General features: G+C 46.7%; 1 protein-coding gene and 1 long non-coding RNA gene across 2 annotated transcripts in view; both read left to right on the top strand.

The window, feature by feature from the left end:
• LOC107140718 (complement factor H-like) overlaps nucleotides 1–184 on the top strand; it is a 49,314-nt gene extending 49,130 nt beyond the window's left edge. Inside the window, exon 8 of the mRNA XM_048809766.1 lies at nucleotides 168–184. Within this exon, the coding sequence (XP_048665723.1) occupies nucleotides 168–169 (2 nt within the window). The 3' untranslated portion in view covers nucleotides 170–184. The remainder of the gene's footprint in view (nucleotides 1–167) is intronic.
• Nucleotides 185–601: 417 nt separating this feature from the next.
• LOC125618541 lies at nucleotides 602–11,049 on the top strand. The gene is made up of 3 exons (XR_007349895.1): nucleotides 602–781; nucleotides 9,546–9,640; nucleotides 11,005–11,049. It is a non-coding gene; the product is annotated as an uncharacterized LOC125618541 (long non-coding RNA).
• The last annotated feature ends 8,732 nt before the right edge of the window (nucleotides 11,050–19,781 follow it).

The raw sequence follows: 19,781 nt of genomic DNA, 5'->3' as shown, positions 1-19,781 counted from the left end.
GAGGGTGGCTGGAGCAGCCAGCTGACAGAAGGGAAGCGTTTCTGTATGAGGGGGGGGGGGGCTGACACGGGGGCTTTTAGCTGGGAAGAGGTGGGAGGCTCTGCTGGAGCTCCTCTGTGGGGCTAGAGGCAGTCATCTAGGACTTCCTTCCTGGGCTCAGTTCTGGGGAGATCTAGAAGCCCGTGGTGTGAGGGTAAGAGCCCTGTACCCCTAGCAGGGCTCAGCCTCCGGGTAGTGAGTTGAGAAGCACTTTGGACCCTGGATCACAACCCATGTCCTGAGGCCTGGCTGTGCAGACTCAGGGAGTGAAACTTCCAAAGGCTGGTCAGTTCCCAGAGCCCAGAGCCCAGGTAGCAGTGGCCAGCAGACCTTCCCTGCAAATTTAGACACTCAGGCTGCCGCAGTGAAGGGCAGCCTTCCAGCACACCCCAAAAGGCTGAGAACCTCCTCCCTGTGCCTGTAACCTACTGCTCCCCCATTCAGGACCCCTCCCCTCATAAAGGGCTTTTGTGCAAAAAGCTCCATCTGAAGCTCTGGGAATCCTATAAGCCGACTGCATTAGCTACATGTCATAAATATTTATGCCCCTGCTGACGTGTGCCGGAGCGGAGCGTTATGTGTGTGTGCAGGGTAGGGCTGCCAGTGGTGGGCACCGAGGAGGCAGATTCCAAGTCAGTGAAAAGAAGAACTTCCACACTCTGCACACTGCCTGCGTCTCCAAGATGGAGTCAACTTCAGCTCTAGGCCTGGTCAAGCAGGGACGAGTGGCCTCTCAGATCTGGTGAGCACCTCAGGGACACTGTAACAGGAGTTCTTTATTTTAATTTATTTTTTTGGTGCTGCAGATGGAACCCAGGGTTTTGCACATGATAGGCAAGTGCTTGACCACTGAGCCACATCCCCAGTCCTATTGTGTATTTTATTTAAACACAGGGTCTCACTGAGTTGCTTAGTGCCTCACTTTGGCTAAGGCTGGCTTTGCATTCTCAATCTTCCTGCCTCCGTCTCCTGAGCTGCTGGGATTATAGGCATGTGCCACTGTTACGGCTGTGGACCGGTGACGAGTCCTTGCTTCCCCAATGTTGAAGTATAACACCAGAGAAGCACGCCGAGGCAAGTTTAGAGTGGAAAATAGAAGTTTATTAAAGGACAGTAGAAAAGACTTCTCCCGGAGGAAGAAGGGGACCCAAGAGATGGAATCCATTGAAGGGTGAATGTGTTCCCCTTTTTATATTTTTCAGTGATGGAATGTAGGTGGGAAGGCCGGAAGGGTTGGGACACAGGTGGGCCAAAGAAGTAATCTGGGCACTTCCAAGTCAGCAACTTCTAGTTTGCTGTTCATTAACATTTCTTTGGGATGGGCTATCTTCAAATCTGCTGGGGGCTGTTTCCTGGACTTCATTAACATTCCGAGAGTTGCTCAACTTTTCCGGGAATTCATTCTCATGGCCTCCATTTTAGATTTCACTTGATATTAGACCCGATTTACCTAACTACACTGACTACCTAATTTTAAATCTGGCTTCACCACCATGCCCAGCTCCACCCCTTTTTTGAGATGGGGCTCACCAAATTGCCCAGGCCAGCCTTCAATTTTCAATTCTCCTGCTTTAGTCTCCTGAGTAGCTGGGATTACAAGTTTGCACCACCACATATCAACAGGAGTTCTCAATGGTATGGGAAGGAGACTATTTCAATCTACCCAATGCCCAGGTTCTGTGATTTTAGGGGATATAAGTGTCACCATGGCTCATTCAACACAGAGGCCCAGGATTCAAGCCCATCACTAAGAAAGCTCTTTCAGAGATGCACAGAGCGTAGGACCAAGCATTTCTCCACTCACAGAGGAGAGTGAGGCACAGCACAGGCACCTGGAAGGAGCCTCACCAGATCTGACACCCTGGCCAGAAGGCAAGGAGGCATCTGGAGGGTAACCCCTAGCTCAGACCCCCTATGTGGCCCAGAGAAGAGGCCAGGTGCAATTCTCTCCTGTCCTTCCAGAGCAGGATAACCCAGAGCAGCACTAAGGGGTGACTCGGGGTACTTTAGCACCTCATGATCTCCATCAGTCCTTTCTGAGCCTCACCCACAATGAGCATCGTCCAGTGGCATATTGGAGCCGGCCTGGGGCAGCTCGAGAGCTGGGTGTGTGCCTCTCTCTCAACATATTCTTTCAGGGTCCTCACATGGGTTATGTGAGATTGGCCACAGAGGAAAATTGGAATGTGCTAGGAAAATCAGCCTGCTATCCCCCAGTCAGTCGTCAACACCGACCAGCACACCCCTGCTGTAAAAATGAAGGGCTTGCTATGCAACAAAGTTTAAGAAAGTCCCCAGACCCTGCTCCAGCCACGGTCCTGAAGTACCTCTTGTAAAGAAATTGAGAGGTGTCTCCTCATCTCCCAGACCGTGCACTTTTTGTTCAAATTCACACATGTGTTTTATAAAAAGCCAGGGTTACATGTACAAGATAATGCATATTTTCATACATTTATATGTGCACCGGTAGAGGCAGTACATAACACCTGTGGCCGTAAGTGAACAGAGGCACTGGGGTCTCCCAGAGTACCTATGCATGGGACACTTATGCTTCCAGGCTCTGGACCAGGGCAGGGATGTGAGCTCACAGAGGCTGGGAAGACAGTAAACAGAAATCACAACTCCAGTAGCAAGCCTGAGATCAGCTGTGTGCTGGGTTCTTGGGAGCCCAAAGGAAGCCATTAACTAAGTCTGCATGGGGAAGTGGGGGTTTTGGTACAGATGGTGGAAAAAAGAGGAAAGGAAGGGAGAGGGGCAGGGCCCGGGGAGGAGAGGAGGGAATCCTCCATTCCAGTCAAGGAAAGATATTAAATGGAGAGAAAAGAACATTCTCTCACCTTTGCCCTCTTGCAGCCTTGAGAAGGCAAAGTGGCCTTGTCTCTGATTGAGGTGACAGTGAAATTCACTTGCTGGAGCCACAGCCTAGGTTGAGGCAAGGCAGGTGGACCTCAGACCCCACCAGGCCCCCATTGCCTTCCCCTCCCTGGAAGATGTCACAAGAAGCTTCAGGAGCTGATCCTGTATCTGTCCAGCATCAGGAGGACTGGGCCCCAGGCAGAAGGCCGTGTGCAGAGAGGGGGCACCTCAGGGGAGCTGTTCTTGAAGGCCTCCCTCCCCCGGTTCCTCCCTGCCTTCTTGAGGTGACTGGCCCACAGCCCTCAAGCCCGGAGAGTTCAGACAGCTGTCACCTAACCCTGCCTTATCCCATGGGACCAAGGAGAGGACCTGGACCAGCACAATCACAGGTGTCATCTATATGGTGAGAAGTGTAAGGGTCCCGCGAAGCGTCGGAGGAAGAGACCACCAAGAGACTGACTCATGCAATTGCAGAAGGGGATTTATTGGGGATCCATTCCAGCGCGCTGGGGCTCCGTGCTCACTCAAGAAGGGAGAGCAGCCCAGAGCCCCGGGGAGGGGTCGAGCAGTGCTTAAGTACACTTTTTGGGGAGGGCGGAGGCTTTGCATACATCAGGACAAATCATCATGAGGCTCGGGAAAATCAAACAACAATTCTTAAACTTGATTAGTACATTCATTGGCGGGAACAGGTCGGGCGGGGGTGATTGGTCACTCCTAAGCGGGGTACACATTCAAACTGATTGGTTCGGGGCCCTGAATGCCTACGTGACAAGCTGCACAGGGCCCTAGGCTATTAATCAACTAAATGGCCAGTAGGGCGTTGTCTTAACTGCCTAAGGAATTTCAGGTTCTGGGTGTAGCAGAGGAACTTAACAATACCTGGTCCTTCACTTTTTAACTCAGGCCTTGCAGCTTAGAAACTTTACAATGCCCGGTCTTTTACATTTTAACTCAGGCTTTGCAGTTTAGAAGCAGCTTAGAAACTTTACCCTTTCAGAAGCACACGATGTCACTCTCAGGATTTAGAGTCCTAAGTCCTGAGTTCAAATCCTCACCCTTGCACTTGTTTGCTGTGTGACCCTGGGAAAGCCACTTTCCCTCTCTAAGCTCAGTCTCCTCATCAGTTGTGTGGTTAGGAGATGGAGGTACCCGGCATGCTGCACCGCACTGGTTGAGACCCAGCAAATACCAGCTCACTCCCTCTGGATGTGGGTCCCTGCTCACAGCTGGTGGCCCTGTTACTCAGTTCCATTTCTGCCGACTTCCTTAAGCAAGGTCTGGCCTGGACGGGCCATCAGCGCGTGGGAAAGGCCGGCAGGTCTGGATGACTGGCTGCAGCCTCAAAGCAGAGGAGACTGTTGCCTCTGGCAGGCTTTGCCCGCTGCAGCGCCCAGAAAGCTCTGTGCATATGTTTGCTTAAGAAGCTGCTTGGGCATGCCAGCTGGCACCAGCAGGGCCACCCCGGGTGTGCTGAGGGGCCCAGGGACTGCCTTCCTTGCACACTCCAGCTTCCTGACCTGAAGGGAACAGCTACAGCTCTGGAAGAAAGGTGTGGCTGGAAGGGGAGGATTTGAGGGACCTTGGAGGGTCCTTGGGGGACTCAGAGGAGCTTGCTCACCTCCATACTGGAGAAAGCAAGAAAGGCAGCCAGCTCAGGACAGCGGTCAGCAGAACCGGAGAGACCAGCCTTCCCCTACTCTCACCAGGGCTCTTTCTGGAAGGTGTAGGATGTATACAGCTGGCACAGAATGCCTGCTTCTGATGCCCCCTGGCTCAAGGTTGGGCAGCAACTTAGACCAGAAAAATTTAGTTCCAAATATAGGAAATCTGCTAGTTGGTTATCTAGCCCAACCTCTTGGCAGGAGAATGAGGAAAATGAAAGCCAAAAAGGCCGAGTGACTTTCCCATGTGTGCAGATCTGGCTGGGGACACTACTGTGGGCATCAGGAAGGGGGAACTTCCTCTTGCCCTGGGGAAGAGAGCCTCAGGAATGCAGCCCACCCGGCCTCCAAGAGTAGGCCTCCCTCAGGCCTCACCCCAGGCCTGGAGCAGAGGCAGAGGCTGGCCCTCTGACCAACCAGGAGTGAAGTGCACACAGATGCCACTCAGCACTGGCTAAGAAATGAGAAGACAGCAGACAGGTGTCCTTGTTTCACTTACCTACTTAGTCCAAGCACCCAGGACAGTGTCTAAGTCCATAATAGGTGTTCAATAAACATGTGATGAGTCAACGAATGAATGAATATGGTCTAAGAGCCCTGAAGGAAACAGAGGGCACTCATTTGAGAACAAGGATCATTTGAAGAAAGTTTGATAAAGGGACAATTTACTTATACCTTTGCGTAGGCAGGTGATAGTTAATTTCATGTGTCAACTTGACCCAGCTGAGTAATGCCCAGATATCTAGTTAACCATGGTTTCTAGATGTGTCTATGAGGGTGTTTCCAGGAGAGCTTAGGATTTGAATCAGGAGACCAAGGACAGCAGATGACCCTCCCCAATGTGGATGGGTGTCACTCAATCTGTTGACAGTGTGGGTAAAATAAAAATGTGCAGGAAGGGGAAGTCGAATCCATTCTCTGACAGACTGTTGAACAGGGGGCACTGCTATGGTTTCGACATTTCCTTCCAAATTCCTGTTGAAATTAACTGCCAACTAATTGGTGTTGGGAGGTGGGGGCCTTTAAAAGGGAATTGGGTCATGGGGGCTCTGCTGGGACTAGTACCCTCATCTCAGGTGAGTCCTGATGGAAGGGAGACGTCCTGATGTTTGGTCTCCACTCTTTTCTTTCTTGCACATGCTCACTTGTCTTTCTGCCATGTTATGACGTAAGAAGGCCCCTGCCTGACCTCTCCACCTCCAGAACCATGACCTAGTATAAACTTCTATTGTTTGTAAATTTTGCATTCTGTGATCTTCTGTTATAACAGCAGAAAACACAGTAAGATAGACATCCATCTTCTCCTGTCCCATGCCCTACTGATCTTCTCCCTCCTGCAAACTTCATATTTGAACTAGAACTTCCTGGCTTCCATAATTGCACGAGCCAATATCTAGCTAGCTAGCTAGCAGCTATCACCCATCCCTCTCTATTGGTTCTGTTTCTGTGGAGAATCCGAATGCAGTAGGTAAGAGCAAACCATAAGACAGGGTGTAGACACAGTGGGGACTGTGATCATCTCAGATCTAGAAGGGACAGAAGAGAGACTCGTCTAGAGGGTGGCCCTGGAGAGGAGCTGTGGCTTCAGTGGAGGGATGCAGGCGGCCTGAGACAGCCCTGGGGAGAGGGGCCAGGGACTCACGCCCCTTCCCTGCTCCTCTTCCACCCTCTTCCCCTCTGCTGGGGCTGCCTTCCCTGGACACAGCCAGAGCCTCTGGGGTGGGGTTTCCGGTGCAGGAAGGCCCAGGGGCAAGCAGAAGACCTCCAGCACCGAATGGAAGGCTCCCCACCTCAGACACCCTTCTTCCTTACTTCTCAAGGCTCCATTTGAACTCCACATTTTGAATCCAGTCAGCGACACAATTAGCACACGCAAGCAGAGCCCCTGGCAGGCCTGGGCAGGCTGTGATTTTTGGAAGAGAGCTACACAAGAATATATACATATACAATGGGAAGCTGTTTAAATACAGATCGGGATGTATTTATTTCTTCCCCACCTTGTTCCAAAACGGATTCAAGGCAGCTTAAAGTAAATTAAAACAAGTAAAGGGGAAAGGAGACAAAGGAAAAATAAGAGCAAGAATTTAAACCCAATGTAGGAAATGAAGCGTTGTGGGCTTGCTAAAGATGGACCATAAATTTAGCTCTAGGTTCTTTAGCATCCAACTCAAAAAGGGAAGCAGGACCCCTTACACTGCTGGTGGGGAGTCTTTCGACACCCAGGCCTCCGGGCTCAGCTGCCATGACATCTGCTTTCCCATGGTGGCTTGTCTCTAGGCTTGCAGCACCTGCTGGCGGCAATCTGTGGCTGGGATTAGCAGACTCACTGTGACTAAATGAGTTTGGAATCCAACCTTGAACCTCTTTTGGGAGGTGCTGGCTGAGATGCCCAGACCAGTCCTAGAATTATTTTAGGAACTAGAGGGAGTCGCTTCCAAGACTAGAATGGAACACCATGCTTCGTTTTTTTTTTTTTTTGTTCTCCTTCTTTCTAGCTATTTTTATGTCTCTTTAGCATACAATTTGTCTCACTTTGGGAATGAGGAAATGGCCATCATTTCACAGGTAAAACTAAAAATGAATGTTTATTGAGCACTTACTATGGACAGTCCTCTGTTAAGTGCTTTATCTACATTATCCCACTACGTTTTCACAACGACCCAACAAAGCAGACACAGATTAGAGGACTGAGGTTTGCAACTAGAAACTGAGGTTTATGAAAAGTTAGCAACCATCCCAAGTTCTCACAGCTAGTAGTAATGGAGCAGGGATTGCAACTAGCCTTGCCTCACCCCATTTAAAAGGTCTAGAAACTGAGATTCAGGGTCCAGGTGCCTTACTTGAGGTAACAGAGCCACTCTGGGATTCTTCCTCCAGGGCTTTCTCCAGCACCTGGACTCACTCTCAGTCCAGGGCAACTAGTCCCTGATCACCTTTGCACAGCCTCCCCCCTCCCGGAGTCTGAGAGCGGCCTCCCTGCATTGCCTCAGCAGGCTGCAAAATCCAATCCACTCCAGTCCGTGGGGAAAGCAGGTGGACTCTGCAGAGCAAACGTAAGGTGTTGTCGGAGCTAATAAGATAACGATTTCATACGTTTCTCTCCCCTCCCCCCAGCCTCCGTCTTAAACAAGCCAGCGGTGTTCACAGTTTGCCTTTAAGTAATTTAGGGAAGGCATTTGAAATTCCCATCTGCCCTGCTCCCGAACCAGCGATGTTTCTTGTCACCAGCTAACAGCATTTAAAATATTTACAGCCCTTTCTTTGCCCTAGGGGTGTATCAGAATAAATCATTGTTACCACCAATAAATCAAAAATTAATCTCCAGAAAGCTCGATGCCTGTCTTATCCCTGAAATAACAAGTAGCAGAACCTATCTAAGTGACATGGCATCAGCTCAATCGGTGTCTCCCTGGCATCCCCAGGGAGAAGTTTTGAATTATAGGCAAAGGAGTTAGGGTTCCACACTGCCCCCTGGTGGAGCTGATGGGCGCGTGTGATCCCCGCTGGGATGGGATCTGGCCAGTCTCCTCCTTACCATCCTTAGGCGGATTCCCCGACTCCACAGTCCCTGTTTATCCCGAGAAGGCTTTTGTCCTGAAACACGACATCCCTCCCTTCATTGTCTCAGGATCTCTCCTTTCCCTCTTGCCTCTTTCCTTAAATTCTATTAATCTTTTCCTTTCCCTTTCTCTCTCCCTTTCCTTTAAAAGCTCTCTCTCTCTCTCCTTCCTTCCTCCTTTCTCCCTTGCCCTGGAATTTGGGATGGAAGAGTGAGCAATCTAAGATATAGACCATGTGCTAAGTACCACAGTAGGCAACTGGGATAGCTCAGCTAATCCCCAAATGTTATTCTACAACATTATCCCCATTTTACAGACAAGAAAACTGAGGTTTGGAGAAGTTAAGTAGCTAATAAGATATGTAAGCTTATAAATGGTAGACCCCAGGGCCCACACTGCTACTCTGCCACAGATAGTCTTAAAGTTGGAAAGTTTGGAAGTTAGGTTGGGTGCAATTTGGATCCACCAAAACCTTTAAATCAAGAAATTAACACTATAAGAATTGAAAACCTGTGTTTTAGAGATATTTATCTGTGAGAAAATAGAAGACTGTTTGCATTTGTTAATTCCAAATGGTAGATACAGAGCTATTTGTTGTATTATTTATTCCTAATGTCTTTTTATATTTATGTATGTAATATTTTATAATTTCTTTTTTAAGTTAGAGGAACATACATTCTTGGGGCTGTGCAGAAAATGGAAGGGCTTAGGGATCTGGAGATGAATTAGGGGTCAATAGGGAAATTCATATGGAAGCCTGAATAATGGCCATGGCAGAGAGGGGAAAAGATGATTTCAAAAGACATTAAGGAAGTTTAATGAGCAGACATTGATGATCGTTTGGAAGAGAGAGATGAGGAAGGAGGATAACAGGATTGTTTTGTCTTGGACATAATTGGATAGATGGAAAAAAATTGGTGGAATGCCAGAGAAGCTCCACCAGGGGGCAGTGTGGCACCCTGGCTCCCTTTGCCTATAATTCACCTTCTCCCTGGAGATGCCAGGAAAACACCAAGAGAGCTGATGGCATGTCACCTGGATAGGTTCTGCTACTTGTTGAGACAGGGTCACTGGAAGGAAGTGGGAAGTGCTGGGATTCACTGCGAGGTCTTATGGGCAGTTGTCTGCCTGGATTTGGAGCTAGGCGGGAGGGTAGACTTGGGGAGACATTCACCAGTATAAGGTCACTTCAGAAGGGAGCAGGTGTAAGAGGAGAAGAAGGCTGAGTAGGGACTGCAGAGAACCAAGAAGATGGTCAGAGGAAAAGTACCCCCTGACTATAAGGATAGAAAGACAATCAGGAATGTGTGTTCTCCTGGGATGAAAGAAGACAGTGAGCTTTAGGAAGGAGAAACAGAAAGTGTGTGCGGGGTCTCCATCCCATGAATGTCCTCCTGACTCCTTTCTCCATCTTGTGATACCTCAGCCTCTCTTCTTAAACGAAGTGAAGGAAAATACAGACAGAAGCCAAAGCCATACACCCCTTCCTCCACCCACCAACAGCAGCTGGGGTGGCCCGAGGTGAGTTCCAGTAGACCTAGACTGGGAGCATCTCATCCATTGTGTCCCTGTTTTTCCTCTTTACATGACTGGTCCTCAAAGAATGTGGAATTGAATTGTTTTCTTTCTCTTCTATTCTTAAATCTGCTTAATAGACTTTCTACATGCCTCCTACTAATGGGGTTCTTTCTTGTTATTATCTCGGTGTTCCTACTTGAGTTTAGAAATTTATGTTTGTCACCAACATAAAATAACACATGCTTGCTGTAGCAAATTTGGAAAAAGCAGCACAGTGCAAAGAAAATTAAATCCGCTCACAATTCTCCCACCCACAGATAACCGCCGTTATTAAGAGTTTGGTATATTTCACTCCATTTTCTTTTCTCAACGTACATGCATACTTTCTAAAGTTTTCAAAAATGCACCATAATCAGAATGTATTATGTAGGGTACTTTCTACTGCAACAATCAAAATGACCCCCAATTTTCCCCGTGGTAACACATTAGAAATTCCTTTGTTGTTCCTGTAATAATCTTGGCTGATTTTCAGGTGTGCAGGGCAGCTCTGCTCCACAGAATCATTCAGGATCCTCAGCTCTTTCCATCCTAGGACTTCACATGTCTCTAAGCCCTTGTTATTGCCTCTGTCCAGTTCTCAAGAAGGGAAAGAAAGCGTGGAGGAGGCACACTCACTGTTTTAAAGACCCTGGTTCAAAAGTGGCACACACTACTTCTGTTCAGCCTCCGTAAGGGATAACTTAGTTGGGTAACCCACCTAACAGCAAGGGGTTCTGGGAAATGTAGTCCAGCAATATGCTACATACAGTCAGTGACTACAGTCCACAGCTAGGTATCTGTGCAATGCAGAGAGGTGTTATTTTTGTGTCCTGGGGTGCTTCCCACAAGCTCCCTAAGATCCCCCTGTTCTCCGCCAGTACCCTACTCCCCGCACTTCATTTGCCTTACACCTGCAGTCACACCCTTTGCAGGTGTTGTCCCCAGCAACAGGAGCTCCTTTAACTACCCCAATTCCCTGCAGCATCCAGGATGCTTCTCCTCTGTATTCTTGTACGGTATACTAAGGTGACAGATGATCCAATCGCTCACCAACTAGGCCAGGAACTTCCCAAGGGCAGCACCCGTGTCATCCATAATCTGTCAAACAACCTGAAGTCAGTACTTTTGTTGAGTTCTATTGCACGACAGGTACACAGTGTGCATGTGCTGAGCAAGAAGGGGAATGAGAAGAAAAAGAGTGATCACATGGCCTGGTGCGGCAGGCAAGTCAGGAAAGAGGGGTAACTCAAAGGGGAGGGCAGGGGAAGGTCCCTCTCATCAGAGCATCTTGGTGATTTTTTTTCTTCTTTTTCTTTTTTTGGTACCAGGGAGTGAACACAGGGGCGCTTAACCATTGATCCACGTTCCCAGCCCTGTTTTTTTTTTTTTTTAATTTGGAGACAGGGTCTCACTAAGTTGCTTAGTGCCTCACTAAATTGCTGAGGCTGGCTTCGAGTTTGTGATCCTCCTGCCTCAGCCTCCTGAGCTCTGTGATCGTTCTTTTTTTTAAGGTAGTGTGTTGATGTGAAGATTATTTAGACAGAATGCAAAGATGTTAGAGGAAGCCAGACTTTGACTCACAAAGAGAAAGCCAAGTGTTTCTCCAGTCTCCGTTATTCAACTGCACCCGCCCCACCTCCACCCAGCCAGGCTCCCCAGCCCTGCTCAGGGATATATGTGAATGAACAGTGGAAAGGTGGATGGGCACCTAAACGCTAGACCTGGCAATGCTCCTGGGTCCATTCCTCTCCCAGAGAGGCAGCAGCGGAGAGGTGGGCGTAGGCGGAAGACAGAATGAGCTTTTAGAAGATGTGGAGACTGTTCTTTTGAGCTGCTTGTTTGTGAAAGGAGGAAGAAGAACATGTTCAGCTAGAAAGGGATACAGATGCAGTCAGGGGCTTTTGGAGGTGGTCATTGCCTTGGTTTTTAGTTCTTTGGTAGTTATTGAGGAACTGGAGCATGTTGATGTGCTGAAGTGAAAATTTAAGGAGAGGTAAGTTGAACGTCTTTAAAATTAAATTGTGCTCCTTGAAAATGAAAAGAAATATATATAATTTACATATGTAAATAATATATACATATATACTGAGAAGACTTATACATTATATTTTCATATGGACTCATCATAAAAGGAGATACCAATAGCCAGTGAGCACACGAAAAAATGCTCAACATCTTTAATGGTGAGGAAATAAAACAAAACCTCAATGAAATGCCACTAAACACCCATTAAAATGGCAAAAACTAAAGAGATGGTCCACATGGAGTGCTAGTGAGGACAGAAGCAACTGGAACTCTTGATATTGCTGACAGGAGTCAAATGGCTCAGCCACTCTGGAAACCAATGTGGTTTCTTATAAAGAAAGCATACATTTGCCACGCACTTCCAAACTTCCACCTCCAGGTATTGATCCAAGGCAAATGAAAACATGTCCTCACAAATTGCATACACAAATATTCCTAGCAATTTCTGTTGTTCATCTTGTCTCCATTCTCAGGGGTCCATTCAGCCCAAATGTCCATCAATAGGGGAGTGGATAAACAAATCATAGGATATCTGTGCAGTGGCATACTACTCGGCCATAAAAAGGTGATCTGTTGAAATATAGAATAATATGAATAATGAAAGACCTTGTGCTGAGGAAAAGAAGCCAAATGTAAAAAGTTTATACTCTAGGATTCTCATCAGATGAAATTCTGTTATAGCCCAAACTCGGTCTCTAATGACTGAAGCCTGCTGGGGCCTGGAATGAATTTGACTGGGAATTAATTGATGGCACTTGGCAGCTCTGTGGGGGGTGATAGACTTGTTCTCTGTCTTTTCTTTCCATATTTTTTATTGGTGCATCATAGTTGTACATAATGGTGGGACTCTTTGTCACATATTTGTATGTGCATGTGATATGACAATATAATTGGGCCAATATCACTCCCCAGGATTTCCCCTTTCCCTGCCCTGTTCTCCATTTTGGAGGTTGTGCCCGTGGTTACACAGTGCATTGATTTTCCAAAACACACTTATATGTTAAAATATGGTCACATTTTGTTGTAGGTAAATTACACTTCAACAGAGCTAATTAAACAATTAAAAAATACAGGAGAAAGGAGATAATGCGACTTGAGTCCTAAATGTAAATGGGATCAAGATTATAACTAGAAATGCTGATCTTGAATAGAACAGGATGCAATGTTTTCTTTGTGCTGTATCTGGAAGGGAATGATGGAAAATACTGAGACTCTAGGGGTGTTCCTATTGGGGGGTGTCTGGGGCGGGGACTTCCTGCCCCAGACAGGGCTGCAGGGATATGAATGACCCAGGACTCATCTTCCAAAGGGAGATTATGAAGGCATCTGTTCCAGCAGGGGTAAAGGTGGAGCAGGTGGATTTCAGAGGGGACTCAAGGACACAGCCTTAACCCCACCCCCACCCCGTCATATTTGTAAAGCCCTTTTGCAGTTGCAGGGAAAACATCAGCTCCTTGAACCACCCAGGAGGCCTAGAGATCTCAGGATGCCTCTGACCACATATTATCATGCAGCTGGGACTGCAGACTTTTGTTGTTGTTTTTTAGCCTTGGGTTTTAAGGCAAAAGAGACAGCCCAGCGAATTCTTACACATGTTATTTGGAAGTATTGTGACAGCCAAGAAATTGGGCTGGTGTCAAGAGAAACCACAGTGGTTGCTTCCTTTTTATTATTTTTTAAAAAGCAATTTTGATCTTTCAAGCCCTGTGAGGAAAAAAGTTTACTAAATATACCTCTGTGGGGGTGTGTGTTGACTCAAGCGTTTATCTCCTTCTGATCTGGGGGGCGGGGCGGATGGCTCATCTTCTCCAGCTCATCGCCCTCTGCCTTTGCCATTGCATAGGCTCCTTCCCTCCTGGGCCCCCACTCCCAGGCTTCTGGGATAAGAGGCAAAGGTCAAAGCACTTTCTAGAAAAGGTGGGCCAGTTCCTCTCCTTGCCACATTTGCCTTATGATTACCAAAGGCAGAGAATTGCCATTTACAAAAGAAGCCGATTGATGGTATCTGCAGCAAAAGGTGCAGGAGTGGAGCAGGCTGTGGCTAAGGCTGGGTTAGGGCTCCGGCTTCTCCTATGGACATGATTTTCAGTCATCTCTGTTTGCCTCGCTTTTGTGTTGGCTTTGGTCTAAGATCCACTTGTAGAAAATTGACAGCAAAAGTTGTACCCCAAATTCTCATCTTATTCCTCGGATGAGATTTGGGGTGTTGACTTGTTGGCTCCTTTTGGCCTGATGTGGGTCGCATGCCCATCAGTGAACCATTGTCACTGGGGAAATGCAATTCCTGACTCATTGCTTGGGACCTTGACCAGGAACTCGTGGCCTGAGAGGAATGAAAGAGCCACACCCCCAGCAATATGATATAGGATGTGGAGACTAAGGCCTGAATGTGCAATGTCTGCCACACTCAGAAGCGCTGGGCAGGTTCTTCGAAGCTGACTATCTGGCCCACACCACTTAGAAGAGAAAGCAAGGTCCATGGGCTTCCAAATTCCTCCAGAGTTTAACTAAACCCTTCAGGAGCAGATGCAGTATCTGTCCGCACTCAGGGAGAGAGAGCTAAAGAATTCCTTGGTATAGCAGCTCAACCTCCAATAGCCAAGCTATGGAAACAACCTAGGTGTCCTTCAACAGATAAATGGATAAAGAAAATGTGGTAGATATATACAATGGAATATTACTCAGCCATAAAGAAGAATGGAGTTATGGTATTTGCTGGTAAATGGATGGAATTGGAAAATATCATGCTAAGTGAAATAAGCCAATCCCAAAAAAACCAAAGGCAGAATGTTCTCTTTTATTTGTGAATGCTACCCCAAAACAAGGGAGGTCGGGGTCTAGGGGAATAATAGAAATCTATTGGACTAGACTAAGGGAAATGAGGGGAAGGGAAGGGAGAGTAGTGTAGGAAAGACGGTAGAATTAATTGGACATAACTTTCCTAGCCTTGTATTTGTATACATGACCAGGGTCACTCCACATCCATCATGTACAACCACAAGAATGGGAGCCTAAATAGAATAAGCTATACATTATATATGTATATTCTGCCAAAATACATTCTACTGTCATGTATAAATAAGAAATAAAAATATCATTAAAAAAAAAAAACCAAGAATGAATTCCTTGAACCATTTTCCAAGTCTTTCATACTTTGATCCCAAACTTTGTCTCCACTTCCTCTCTAATTGAACCCTCTGCTCTATCCTAACTAATCTCATTTAGTGTGATAGAAAAACTCAAGTTCAAATTGCCCAGGTCAAGCTTCAGCCCCACGGTTTACTATTTGTATAATTTTGAGAAGGCTGTTCTCTGGGCCTGTTTCCTCGTCAATCGCGTGTGGCTAATAATGGCACATAACTTGGTGATGTTCTGTTAGAAGGAATAAAGGAGGAATGCCTGGAGAGCTGGCATTTCTCCTTTGGTCTCCACCCTGAAGTTCACGCTCAGCCCTTACTCACCCTGCATGGGGCTCGGGAGACTTACGCGTTTTTTTTGCATAGCTTTGCCCTCTGCCTTCTGGTTGGTTTTGGCGATGGGGTTCCACTATTCCTTACCTGAACCTTGCATTACGTCGGACAATGGCCCACTGACTCGTATCCTGCTGCATGTCCCCTGCTCCGTGACACCACCTCTTACTCTTTCCTTTGGTGACATCATTTGCTTCCACTGTCAGCCCTTAGTGAAGTAATGGCTTCACAGTTGCTAAAGCCCTGAGTTCCCTAATAGCCTGTATTTGTCCCTTCACCTTGCCCATGCCTCTGTCAAATCTCTTCATTAAAGTGTTTTTACCTACACGACTCTGCTTCCTGCAGGGACCCAGCTCATACAATCATGGGTAATAGAAAGAATGGTCCTAGGAAACCAGCTTCAAAATGAGATTCTGAGAGCAAGTTTATCACTGATTTAATGAAGACATAAATGGCCTAATTGCTTAGGGAAATTGGACACCGGTGTGGCATGAAGTAGCACTGAGATTATTCAAAATTATTAGAGATGTTGATGTAAAATGGAAAGCAAGATTTTAAGTGAGCAAGTGACTGTGGCCACCGATTGCTATGGCAACCGTGATAAATACAATAACTGCAGAGCGGGTTGGCTACTTCTGACTGTGGTGGAGGATTTGAGAGAAAGAAAAGAGACAGAGGCAGACACACAGAGAAGCTTTGAGGCTTGAACTTGCAACTCAAGATATGGGTGTAGAACCAGAAAGTTTCTTTGGAGGCCTGAAAAGAACCCCTTATCTTATGCAGCTCAGAAAAGATGGAGCTGTGAGTCAGGCCTAAAATGTAATTGCATGGGCTGAAGATTTGCATTGCCTATTATGTTGCACAGCCTTATCAAGTCTCTATGCTAACCTTAGGGCTTTGGTTGGGAAGGAGTAGGACCCCGAGAATGTGGGGGGGTGCATTTGGAGTGACTCAAATGAAACAGATGCTGGAAGCCCTGGTCTCCCTAATCTCCCTCGCTAGAGATCTCCATCTCCTGCATGAAGACTTCCCACAGGACAGTTGCCTAGCAAGACGCTGTCTGTTGTCCTTAGGTCTAGCCTCGGTTATCTTACTCCCTTTAGGCTCAGGATGAGAATTACATCTCATAACAGCCCAGAGGGAACAGGGAAGATCTTCCCCAGAAGGAGATAGCTATTCTTCCAGAGGAATACCAGCACCTTTCCATTTGTTGCATTGTCAGGAAACTCAGAGCATCTGTGGGCATAGATTCCAAGAGTATTAGGTCAAGGAAGGGAAAAGATAGTTGGATTGGATCCAACTAGTCAATGTGGGTGAATTCACCCAGGATTCAAGATGTACTACAGTAGCTTAAGCAGCTGGGAGTGGCTGTAATAGTTTGTCTGGTTGAGTAATTAAATCCTTGATCTAACAGGGCTATATCTAATGAGGCTGAGAACGCCAGACTTCCCCAGCATATTGTAGAAGGAATTTGAAGCTTAGTGTGATGGGTAATTGAAATGTAGCTATTATATGTAACTTGCTTAATCCCTCCCATAAGGCCCAGAGAACACTCCCCTCACAAAAGCATTTAAAAATTCATCAGTAAGAAGAACAATGGTTTTCTTGAAAAGCTCTGTGGTGGCTGTCCTCTATAGACCAGAGATGACGACGGGAGGTGGTGTCATTGAATTGGGGTCTCTAATGCTAATGGTAATAGCGGAAACCCATGGTGACAGTTGGAGGAAATGGTTGGACCAGTTTTCAATCTGGAGACTTGAGGTGAGCTCAGTGATTGTAGGTGGCACCAGGTGAGCTCTATTATTCTAGGTGACACCAGGACAGCTCAGTTATTCTAGGCAGAAGGATAGAATGATAATTAAAACTGTTTTACTCCATATGGATTTATGCGGTAACTCATTGATCTGTATCAGCACCATCCAAGGGTAATACAATACAATTTCTAATAATTACATTAAAAAGTAAAAAGAAACAGATGACAAAAACTTTAATATTTTAACTCATTGTATCTCAAGTAGTATTTCAGTGAGTGATCAATGTAAAACATTATTGAGATATCTTATATTATTTATTTGTACAGTCTTTGAAATCCAGTGTGCATTTTCCATGTAAGCACATCTTAATGAGGACTAGCCACATTTCAAGTGCTCAATAGCCACCTATGGCTAGTAGCTACCTATTAGAGAGTATAGACGTAGATAATTGGGAGCCGTGTCATTTTGGTGAGTAGCAATCTGACTCAAGCAGCCATAGTGATAATTCTTACCTTCTCACCCAGATCTCTGAGATCAAGTGGTTCACAAACCTAGAACCCTTTGACTGAGGGAGAGACCAGGTCCCCTTTGGGAAGAAACCAGAAATACGACAAGTGTACTCTATAAATTTCCTCCAAGCCTTCTCCTAAGGTACCTGAGAGGCCATCTGCTAGGATGACCAGATATAAGAGAAAGGTAATCACTCAGACCTGGCAGAGGTTATTGTATATTAACTCTGAACGGATTCTACTGCCTGGAGGTGGTAAAAGTCACCATGGTCGATGATCCGGAGTGGAGATTCATGAAGATCTGGTGACAAATGGAATCTTGGCTGGAGCTGTCTGACAATACTCTAGCAAGCTTGTGGGAGGAACCCATGGTTGCTTCTCCAGTTCTCGGGAATATGGTGGGATCGTCATAGATGGCAACACCTTGGCCCCCTGCACCAGGAATGGAAACTATTAGGGTGAGAATGGTCAAGAGGAAGGGTCTGGAAAGTTGACATTATATATCCTCCCACCTGGCAAAAGGGGAAATCAAAAGCAATTATACAAGCAATTATACTGTGGAGATTCAAGTCCCTTCAAAGCCATAGAAGATGAAGGATGGTGGTTCCAAACATCTCTCTGTTTAATTCCTACTTGGTCAGGGAAGAGGTCCTACAGAATGACTACAGCTTGTCCTAAAGTTGGTTGGGTAGTTGCTGCTATCTCCAGCTCCTGCCCTGGCTGTCTTAGCGTGACTAGAGCAATGGCAGCTGGTCTATCTATCACTGTTGACTTGGAAAATGGTTCTTCCTGCATCTCAATTGGTAAGAGCAATCAGAAGCCATTGGCTTTCACCCGGCCGAGACTCTCATGGGCTCCAGGGTTATGTCAACTCTCCTGCTGTCTATCATAAGATAACCCACGGGAGCTTTGGTACTTCACAGGACTTCCCTGTGGTCCCCTCATTGGTGACAGTATGTCAGTTGAACCTGGTAAGCAGGATGCTTCAAGAACCCTTGAAGCCTTTGTCAGACATTGGCATGGCGGAGGGAGGAAGAGAACCCCTACAAAATGTAGGAGCTGATGAAGTTCCCAGGGGTTCAGTGGCATAGAACACGGTGGGTCGGCCCTTCCATAAGTAAAATTAAGTTGTTCCGCTTTTTGCTGTGCATCACAAAGACAAAATCCCAATGCTTGATGGATCTCTGGATTTTGGAAGAAACATTCGGGTGTTATACTCTGCCCCATTTACTCAACAACCCATGAAGTTGTCATTTTAAGGTGGGTCACTGAGCAATAGAGAACTCTGTACCGAGTCCAAGATGTAGTACAAATTGCTCGGTCACTGAAGTCTTATGATCCAGCAGATACAATGCTACTAGCGTTGAGATACTTTGTCTCAAGAATACCAACCGAACCCCAAACCTGTGATTAAAGGACCCCAAGTCACTAGGTGACTTGAGTTGTTCATTATGAATTGGATGTTATCTCACTTCCCAAATTCTAAAATCAGGTAGGTACAGGAGCATCCCATTATTAAATGCAGATTTCCTGTATGATTCCTGGCCCTTGTGGGTTTGGAAAGCATGAGGAAATTGACGGAGACTGCATTGCATCTATCCCCATGGTTCCTCAACCCCAACAAAGGGCCTCATAGGAAATTTCCTGTGACCAGTTAACAGGAGAAGAAAAAACCCACAGGCCTGGTTTATAGGTGAGTCTATCTGGATCACAGCACCAGCTGGAAGCGGACGGCCAATGCATTGCAACCCGACTCAGCAATGGCCCTAAGAGACAGAGATGAAGAACCACTTCCCAGGGGGCAGAGACTTGGGTACAGTTTCTGATTTGCTTAGAAAGAGAGATGGGCTGAAATGGAAATTACTCCGTCTCCTGGGCAGTGGCTGGCAGGTTAGCTTGACGGGTCAGGTACTTGGAAAGATGAAGAGGGGAAGAAGTTTGATGTGACCTGAGAATGAAGTATGTGGATCCAACCCTGGGATGGATGGAGACTGTTAGGACATTTACGGTCCAAAGAAATGTGAAGCCGAGAACGTTCCCTGCCACGGAAGATTCCAAACCTGTGGGAGCCAAGATGACTCACCTTGTGGCGATTGGGAACTTCTCTCCCCCAAGTGCCATGCTGCTTATTCCATGGGCCCATTATAAAGTAGCCACAGTGGCAGAACAGGTCACAGTATCGGGGATTTCCTTTCACCCAACCTTCTCACGAAAGCAGAATATCCAACTGGCCCAATAGCAGGGGACAACACTGTGCCCTGGAAAGGGAACAATCCTTGTGGAAACCAGCCAATTACCTAACTTCAGAAGTCCTTTCACCTTGGAAGGGGCAGGACCTTGTTTTCCT

Source organism: Marmota marmota, unplaced genomic scaffold (genome assembly GCF_001458135.2).
Source record: "Marmota marmota marmota unplaced genomic scaffold, marMar, whole genome shotgun sequence".
NCBI lineage: Eukaryota > Metazoa > Chordata > Mammalia > Rodentia > Sciuridae > Marmota > Marmota marmota.
Note: the sequence above shows the minus strand (reverse complement) of the source record. Positions and strands in the feature narration are given on the sequence as shown.